This window comes from Musa acuminata, chromosome BXJ1-3, assembly GCF_036884655.1.
Source record: "Musa acuminata AAA Group cultivar baxijiao chromosome BXJ1-3, Cavendish_Baxijiao_AAA, whole genome shotgun sequence".
In the NCBI taxonomy this organism is placed as follows: domain Eukaryota; kingdom Viridiplantae; phylum Streptophyta; class Magnoliopsida; order Zingiberales; family Musaceae; genus Musa; species Musa acuminata.
This window is the reverse complement of record NC_088329.1, coordinates 971,209-980,284: the sequence shown is the minus strand read 5'-3', so window position 1 is coordinate 980,284 and position 9,076 is coordinate 971,209. Positions and strand designations below refer to the sequence as shown.

Sequence of the window (9,076 nt, the reverse complement as noted above, 5' to 3'; positions counted from 1 at the left end):
TCAACTCAACTAGTGATTAGGCATTCTTAAGATCAAAACTAAGCTTTAGAGTTACAATTACTTTATCCTATCTAATGTGTTGCTAACCTAGTAAAGAAGTACAATATTTGCTTCTAGAAACGTTACAACAGACCATAAGAACCACGCAACAAAGTACAGACCATAAGAACCATGCAACAAAGTATTTATAGTGAGCCGAAAGCTCTAAATTACTTTCTCCTATATAATGTGTTGCTCACCCAAAGCACAATATTTGCGCTCTCCGGTTCTAGAGACGTTACAACAGACAGTAAGAACCATGCAACAAAGTATTTTAAGCGATCCGAAGGCTCAACTTGTTGGTTCACCGAAAGCCAGTTCAGTCCCACCACATCTGTCATAAAGCAACTGAAATATATAAGCTAATTCAACAATGACAGAGCAACTGAAATATATAAGCTAATTCAACAACGACAGTTCAAAATTTTGTGCATTAGATATAATAATCTACAGCAGGCCGCATGAGCCAAGTTATAAGGTACTCAAAAGGGTTAAAATGCTCAACTAATTTTAAATTCACCAAAGGCCGCTTCATTCTCATCATAAATTTACAGTAAAATTAACCAAGATACTACCTTCGTAAGAACAGATCTCACTGCTTTGGCATCGTTTTGAACAACAATTTGAACCAAAAATTTTGTTGAAATACAAAGATGTCTCCACATTTCTCTTCAGCAAATCAAAGGATGTTGGCAATAATCTAAAAAAAACAGGAGGTCTCCATGTATGGAACTAAGAGGAGGCAAGATCACAGTAGGAGACTCCAGAAATAACTGAAAATAAATGACAAAATGACAGTCTGCTTAACATACATAATGGATGAGCTGGGTTCGTAAGATAAAGCTGCTACATTGCCGCTTAAGATCTGCCAAGAGGATCTATGAATATTTTTTGACATGACAATGGTAAAAGGGTATAGTCAAGTAGTGTACAAAACCTATTCAAGTACATCTAATCGTGTACTACTTTTTAAGCATAATACATATTGTGTAAAGTGTCTTCAGAAACTTCAAATTTCATCTCGTCAGATCCATTTTCAAGCAAATAATGAAACCATCAGGAACTTCAGATGTCAAAGAATGAGAACCATCCTGCAAAGGCATATAATATATTGCTTCATCTGCTTTCATTCATCTCATATAAAAGTTGACAAAGTCATTGATCATGTAGAAATAGCAGTGACAGAAAGACCTGAATGGAAGAAACATATACTCATCCCTCCACAACCATAACGCTGGGAACCAAGAAGATTCATAGAGGAATGGTAATTGAGTTATATTTAGCCCATTTGATCTGGACTTGAATTACAAAAATGGTTGAGACTATTTCATACTCAAAGCACTTCCACTTACTTGAATATTCTATCTGCCAAACTGAATAAAGTCAAACTACCTCTTACAGTGATGGCGACCAAGTCATCCATTATAAACCTCCTATAGCTGATGGAGGATGCTACCATGTGACCAAAATTAAAGTATGTGATGAACAGGACAAGAGAAGATAAGAATGGGGTGCACCCTTCCTCATCTCAAATTTCAACTTCTATTATCCTTTTGTTCCTTTTCTATTTGTTGGCTACAAAGTGGCCTGCACCATTCAAGATAGTGATGATGGTCCTACCAGCAATACCTCACCCGCTATAACATCAACTGGTATAGGACTAAGGAGTCGTATCAATTGGGGCTTTGATCGTGACACCCGACAAGAAACGTTGTCGGATAACTGGATCCGGGGGCGGCTCCCAAACATGTCCAACCCGAGCCTTCGCCCACCCAATTCGCCTTGGAAACAAAGAACAAGGAGACTAATCGAGCGAGTACCGTGAAGTCTCTGCTTATTCCTCACAAAATCTGAGATGAATAAGTTAATCTAACACCATCAACGGGTGGATCCGCAACAAAGTCTTTGATTTGCAATGCATTCATAAGAACAACACACCGACGGGCATGAAGCATGAATTAACCGAGACTTGGGAAGCAAATGGTATATCATCATAAGAACAGTCGATTACCCATTCCGCAGAATCAAACAACAAATTCCCGGCTGAAATCCAAGAAGAGACGCATAATTTTCCGACCTACCTGGAAGAAGCAGCCACCGATCCGAGCAAAGCCGGTTGATGAAGGCGTGAGGCCAACCCCTCGGAGCCGGGCGACAACTCCACGAGTCGCCTCCCGACTAATCACCGCCCACGCCGGTGCTGCTGCGGTCGACCGACACCGCAACTCCTCTTGAATGATTTGTGCATTCCAACCCTAGATCGAATCTTTACCAAGAAACGCTCGCACGAGACAGGCGAAAGCGGAGGACGAGACGCGTGACGTGCCGTCGGGGCTCTCCGCTGGCAGTGGACCCTCTGCAACCTTAAATACTCCCCTTTGCATGGTGTCCGCTGAGATAGGCCCCACCAGAATCAGTGGCTCCAATTCAGCCTCCACTTTGGGGGGGAGGTCCAGCTTTACATCAAGACCGTCCACTAATGTTGGCCCCATTGGTCAGATCAATCAACGTCCCTATGATCTACAATTTCTCATGTGCTTAGTATTAAATACATATCGCTACACATTTATGCCGAACTATTTATTATCCTCTCACAAAGACCACGTAAACTTAGTCAAGCCGAACACGATGCCCTCATGGATATCTTAAAGTATAATTAGTGCCATAATCCTGGTTTGACGAAAACAAAGGTGACACTGTAAAATAGACTTGGCATGAAAGAAAGAACTGCTGTTATTAGTGTTTGTTTGCTGCCTGCCAGCTTCTTCTTTTGTGGGAGCCCTATCCACCAAGAAACGTAGCCACGTAAAGCAAAAAGCTAAAGGTGCGCTTCGCTCTCTCTCTCTCTCTCTCTCCCTCTGCTCTATGTATTATATATATACATATATAATATATATGTCACTTTTGTTTTGTCACTCAATGGTCACAGGAGTCCCTAAACACTTTTCTCCTTTTTCTACCCAACATTGCATCCCAAAACCTCGATCTCCAAGTCACACCAACATGCATGCACCCATGTCCAACTGTGGGCACCTGTCTCTGTCTTTGCAGTGACAAGGTCAGGGTGGGATGCATGTTCTCATGTATATCCAGGCGCTTTATCTAGTCATCAGGCAACCTAAAGCAAAGCAGATTACACGACGCTGGCGACGTTGGAGTCAGCGAACAGGGAAGAAGAAAAGTGGGGACGAATCTCTTTGGATTTTGCCGTCCCATACTTTCACTTTGCTCATCTTCTCCTCGCACCACCGCAGCTGCTCTTGGCTGATCTCAGGCATCCTTAGGACTCTGGACACGATCTTCATGTCTATTAGACCCATCAATATCTCCATATCCTCTTCTCCTTTTCGCTTCTTCTTCGTCAGACACCTTCTTCGCTTCGAGAGATCCTTAAGCCTCGTCTTGTTCTGAAATGAAGATATCGTGTCCGTATGAGTATACAAGGAAAAAGAAGAGCAGAAGTTGAAGAGGCAGTGCATGAATGACCCACTTTCTTATTAGTTCTTTTGAGAAGACGAAGAAGATTTGGATCCACCGAACTGGGCTTTGTCTTGAAGAAAGCTTTGAGCATTTGGCAAGGATTCGTCGTGTCTGCCTTGAGGAAGTTCATGAAGGTTCGAATCGCATCTTCGAGAATCGCCAAGAACTCGGTGGATGAGATCATTTCTTCTTTACCTTCATCTGCTTCTGTGTCTTTTGAGGTCAGTGATGCAGAGAGAGAGAGAGAGAGAGAGAGAGAGAGAGAGAGAGGTTAGCACTTGGGAAAGTCTAAAAGATAGGCAATGAGGCAAAGGAGACAGGTGTGTAGCAACCTCGGAACTCAGGAACTTGGAGCAACTTTGGAGAAGAAATCCGCTTCCAAGCGAAGACTTGGGGCCTCCGACCGCGCTCATAAGGCTCATTTTCTATGAATCGCTGCAAGAGGACCTGGAACTGTTGGAATTGCTGAGCTATCCATGCGGTGCAAGAAGAGCTTTCGCTGTCTGATCCCTTGGCAATCCTTCGCCGGAAGTTGGTGTAATTCCAGTTAAGAGCTTCCCATGCGAGGCAAATCTGAGACACATAAGCACCCTCCAGTTCTTGATACGGATCCGTGCTTCCCCTGTTCTTGTGTGTTGTAAATATGTGAGCTATCCTTTGCGAGGTTGATCTTGGTTGGAACTTCATCGATGTAAACAATTCTGAAAATTACGGTATACGTGATCTTGTCAATACGTGAACCAAATTTGTCGAGGGAGGATGTGAGAAATGCATGACGAGTGACCTGTTTCCGTCAGCTTTTGTGCGCTGATTCTATCGAAGAACATCATCTCCTCGTCGTACTTGCGGAACAAGGTGTACGTTTCCCAGTTGGAAGAGCTCCTGCGTGATGAGGAGGAGAAGGGGCATTCTGTCTCCGAGTCCCTGAAGATCGTGGAGCTTCTCCACTCCATAGAGCTCTTGGATGTCGATGCACCTGTGAGAGAACCACCGAACGTGTCCTCCTCCAGCTGCAACCTTTTGCTGTCGACAGAATGGGTTCGGTCGACGATGAAGAGTTTCTCTTTCTTTGACAACTCCTGCTGCTTCTCATCTTCATTTCTGTGGAGCGCATCCCCACCCGTATCTTCATCTGTAATCAACAGCATAGGCAATATCAACAGAAGGCTTTATGCTTCCAACAAGTAGTGGCATCTAAAGGTACCTTTTAGAGGCCCATTAGATATGATTGAAGGTGGATGATTCGATGGTTTTAGGTCGACGATCGCCACAACATCGCCATGCTCGAGCCCGAGACCTTCATGGTCTTCCAGAGGGGATTCTGCGACAAAGCTTTCGTCGACTTTGAAGGCGTGTCGCTCATCGAAGTCTTTTGCTTCTTCGAGAAGTGGGGTATCAGCAGTGATGCTTTCGTTGTAGAAAAACAGTAGGCCGTCTTCCCTGCCAAAGATGCTGGCAGCTAACTCTTCGACATCAGAGTAGCACTCGTACGTTGTTATGGGCTTGATCTCATCTTCGCTGATGAGCTGCGAATTCCTGCAATAGAAGGTTAGTAAAGAGACAATAAGAAAGAGAGGATCAACGTAGTTGAGTACCTTTGGTCTGTCGAAGCGGCAACTCTTTCAAGGAGGAAGGTGAACAGCTTGGTAAGGAGGAAGGTGACGAGGTGGAGGAGGACGAGGAAGGCGGAGACATGGAAGACAAACATCACAGCCTATTCTTGGGAGGTTTGGCCATGTCAAGAGAGATGAGAAACTGGTTCGCTGGGAGCTTGCAGGCCAATCACTCGGAGGAATGCAAGGGGGAGACTGCTGGTGTTCATTTATGAGGGTGGGGTGGTGGTAATGTGCGTTGCAGCGAGCACGATGACGAACTGCTGCTTTGTGGTGAGGAAAGTGGGATGACACGAACAAAACTCTTAAAGCGAAGGTTATCATCATATCCTCTGAAAGTAAGTGGGTCAGCAGTGGTGACCTGATTCAACAATTACAAGCTAAACTCCGGCATGGCTCCAATGACCCTTTGACTCGATGGCATAATATGACCAAAGAGGTTTGGCACGTGACACCCGGGAGGTGGGGTATGGCGGGCTCATCATCACCTGTAAAAGCAGTGAAGCAAACTGAACTACGTTGTTATATCACAATTTGTGTTGCGCCCGCAAGAGCATCAAATGCAACAAATCTTGGTGTGATGAGTGACCCAAAGGGATCAAAAGGGAATCACCATTGCAGCAAAAGAACTTGCTTTTACCTTCTTTCTTTTGTGTGTGTGTGTGTACTTGGTTATTCTAGGCTAGTGTGAGTCACATGAGATGCAGGCAGATGTCGAACCTTTTTTCTGAATTTTGCTGGACTTGCTTCGAACGACTAGGAAAACGCATCAGGGTGAAATCCTCCTCTCCAGCTTCAACTTGCTGCTTGTTCTTTTGATTCTTCGAGTTGGTTTGGGGAGGCTTTGATTTCCGATGCTGGCAGGTCCTTCAGAGATCTGCGCATAGAGCAACTGTTCAAAACGAATGGATGACTAAAGAGACCCTTTGTTCCAAAGAAGGCATCCAGCAAAAGCATCTTCATTGTTCCAGAGGAATTCAGCATGCATGCATCAAAACAACTGGGAACAACAATATTATCCATTCATTGAGAAAAGAATGATCACCTTCAAGCCTCTAAACATACTATTGTCTACAATAACAGCTATATATAAGCAAACATATACTCTCATTCTTTATCGTGGAGGGAAAAGGGGGAAAAAAAAAACTCTTACTCCAAGTCAGACTAATATGGATGGAATGCTCGAGATGGTGGCAGACTTTGTCTTCAATCGATTAGAAGAACCATGCATCTCAAAACCACAATCCGAAGCACCCAATTGCATATGTTCAAACAAGCTTTAATTTTAAAAGAGCAGAGATTCTTCACATAGATCGCAATTACCATAGCAAACTTCAAAAACACAAATTATAAATTGCCCATGAAATGGTATTATTACCTGTACTAGTTCATCACTGTTCCTGGCACAAGGTGGAAATCGATCCGAAGACAATATGCGAATATTTGCACCAGTATCACCAATAAGTTACTGAATAATTGTGCCACCTTTGCCGAGAAGACACCCAACTTGATTCTTGGCGAACCAAATTCGAGTAGCAACAACATCATCAGGTTCAGTATTTTCTTGTATCACACCACCTAGTAGAATCTCATCTGCAGCAATCCAATAGTGGATCTTCAGTAAAGCATCTTGTGCAGGACAACGGGCACGCATATCCTCTAACTCAATTCCATCATTATCATAGGGATCCTCATCAGAATCATTTCTTTCAGATTGCCACAGGTAACAAAAGATCATAACTACTCTCTCCTCTACCCCGGGAACAGCATCTGCAACCCTTATCTTTGCATGGGTCGTACCTCTGAGATTTCACCTCCTTTCCCAAGAACACTACCAATCTTTTTCACAGGACAAAGTATGCGATAAATAGTATCAATAGGTTTAGTTGTCGTAGAACCACGACCATGGCTAGAATTATGCCTCTTCCTTTTCGCATTATCAAACTGGTCTCGAGATCGTTTCCTGAAACTGCTTGATTTGGGCCTCCCATATGACTTATGATCATCGATGTTGCTCCTAATAGACCTTCAATGGCACAAATAAAGGCACTATGAATTAAAACTTGTGCTTCCACCTCCACTAGCAAGTAAACTTCCCAACCATCCAGCAAGTCACAGTTGCCAATGAATTAATAGAACCACTTCTTTTGTTACAAAAATATGTCCAAAATCCATGCCAAAAAACCCTCTACTTGGGAACAAATTATAATACTAGTTAGATGTAAAGCTCTGACAGATGCTTAAAGCAGGTGGTATGTCCACCTTTCATATGCATACAACAAAAGTAGCTTTTTGGAGGAAGCTTAGCATTCTCACATCCTAATAAGTTTGGTATGATGTAGAAAACGAAATTCTGAGTGCTTTGCGAAAGCTTATTTATCCAAACGACCTGACTAAATCTCCATAGCCGATTCAAGAAGCACAATTCGTTAAAGCGAACAGCCCAAGTAAAGCCGAGCAGCCCAAAACGTGAACCGAGGGTTGCAAGAAATCATCCGTCACGCAATTAACACCCAATATTCTCGAAAAACCCTAACTCAGAAACGGAGACACTAAGGGTTGCAGGAAATAATGTGTCACATATATGCTACTCAGTATTCTGCAGAAACCTAAGAATTAAGAAACACTCGAGACTATGGGCTGCAAGAAATCATCCGCGACCCAACAACGACTCAAGAACCCTAAGACACAACAGAGGAAGACAGTGGACAAGAACTATAGAAACGAGCAGAAGCAGATAAAAGCAATAAAGGGGGAGAGTGAGAGAGCTTTCCGTTCGCGTGGGGAACTGCCGCCTCTCCTCGTCCTCCTCCCTTGTTCGAACAGACGTGACAGAGCACAAGCGACAAAGATCGACGATGGGTTAGGTCTGGTTGCAGCGAGGGAAACGCTGTTCCGGCTAACGGAACGCTGACTCGACCACGAGATAGTCCAACAGTGGCTTCGATAGTCGGATAATGGATTACGAATGGATATATAATTATTATTTATACTTAAAAAGTAATATGAGAAGAGATAAAGAAACACACACGTATATATATATATATATATATATATATACGAATGGATATATAATTAATATTTATACATAAAAAGTAATGATACGAGAAGAGATAAAGAAACACACACGTATATATATATATATATTGCCATTGAATGGCGAGAGAAGGAGGAAGATGAACACGTTGGCGGTAGTGGCGGTGGTCCCCGCCCCACCGCAGCCTTTGCTTCGTCGCTTCGCTTCTTTTACCCATCTGTCTCTCTCAATTATTTCACCTGTCGGTCACGCCCGCTTTGTGGTCCCCACAACCCCAGCCCTCACACGCACACGCACACTCTCTCTCTCTCTCTCTTTTCCGGTCTCACGTGACCTCCTCCCCGTGTCGGTCTGACGCCTGCCACGTTGCCGTCGCTACCCACGTGTCCTCCTGCCCGTGCTCCACCGGCTCGGCCAGCCGTCGCACGAGTCATCACGAGCCGCACGCCACTGAGAGATGGATGATAAATGCCACTAACCCTCTGCCGCATCGAATCGCTGTCCCCGATCGACCACCGAACACCACTTGCAGCCACTCATGCAGCTACTTCCCTACCTCCCTCGACGCCATCGCCGACGTGCCCGCGTCGGTGGGCGCAAGTTTCGGGACGCAGATGGAAACTCGCGAGGGTGACTAGAACACGTGGCCATATTAACATTTTAGGGCAACTAAAATTTCAATTATCTTTGATCGATTCAAAGTTATCCTATCCAAAACGCGGTCAAAGAGAGAGGGTTTGAATCCGTTAGTGATTCCCCAAACAACATAGAAGCCGCAGGAAACGGTACTTGCCGATGGAGATTAAGATAGGGGAAACCGCTCCAGCCGAGCCGAGAAGACGAAGCCAAACCAAAAGTAAAAGGCGACCCGCCGGGCGCTCGTGATGCGGTGGCCCCCATATTCCCC

At 44.3% G+C, this 9,076-nt stretch overlaps 1 protein-coding gene across 2 annotated transcripts; it reads right to left on the bottom strand.

Moving 5' to 3' along the window:
- On the bottom strand, positions 1 to 7,982 carry LOC103977395 (uncharacterized). 2 transcript variants are annotated; one of them, XR_010487802.1, is made up of 9 exons: positions 6,511 to 7,982; positions 5,853 to 6,009; positions 5,115 to 5,620; positions 4,724 to 5,055; positions 4,304 to 4,651; positions 3,852 to 4,220; positions 3,530 to 3,732; positions 2,121 to 3,446; positions 1 to 373 (listed from the first exon to the last, which is right to left on the bottom strand). XR_010487802.1 is itself a non-coding variant. In XM_065112927.1 (6 exons), the coding sequence occupies exons 1-6, from the start codon at positions 5,225 to 5,227 to the stop codon at positions 3,198 to 3,200; spliced, it is 1,614 nt and encodes a 537-aa protein (XP_064968999.1). In that variant the 5' UTR covers positions 5,228 to 5,630; the 3' UTR covers positions 2,972 to 3,197. The 2 variants fall into 2 exon arrangements, 1 of the variants encoding a protein (XP_064968999.1); XM_065112927.1 differs by lacking the exons at positions 1 to 373; positions 5,853 to 6,009; positions 6,511 to 7,982 and having other exon boundaries at positions 2,972 to 3,446; positions 5,115 to 5,630.
- Between the last annotated feature and the right edge of the window lie 1,094 nt (positions 7,983 to 9,076).

Bases quoted from the DNA above. Each gene is read 5' to 3' on its own strand.
- LOC103977395 (XM_065112927.1), bottom strand. From the start codon at position 5,227: ATGTTTGTCTTCCATGTCTCCGCCTTCCTCGTCCTCCTCCACCTCGTC. The intron at 4,652-4,723 runs GTACCTTTAGAT...TGTTGATTACAG, and splicing joins ATCTAATGGGCCTCTAAAAG to ATGAAGATACGGGTGGGGAT. The intron at 4,221-4,303 runs GTCACTCGTCAT...CGTAATTTTCAG, and splicing joins ACAAAAGCTGACGGAAACAG to AATTGTTTACATCGATGAAG.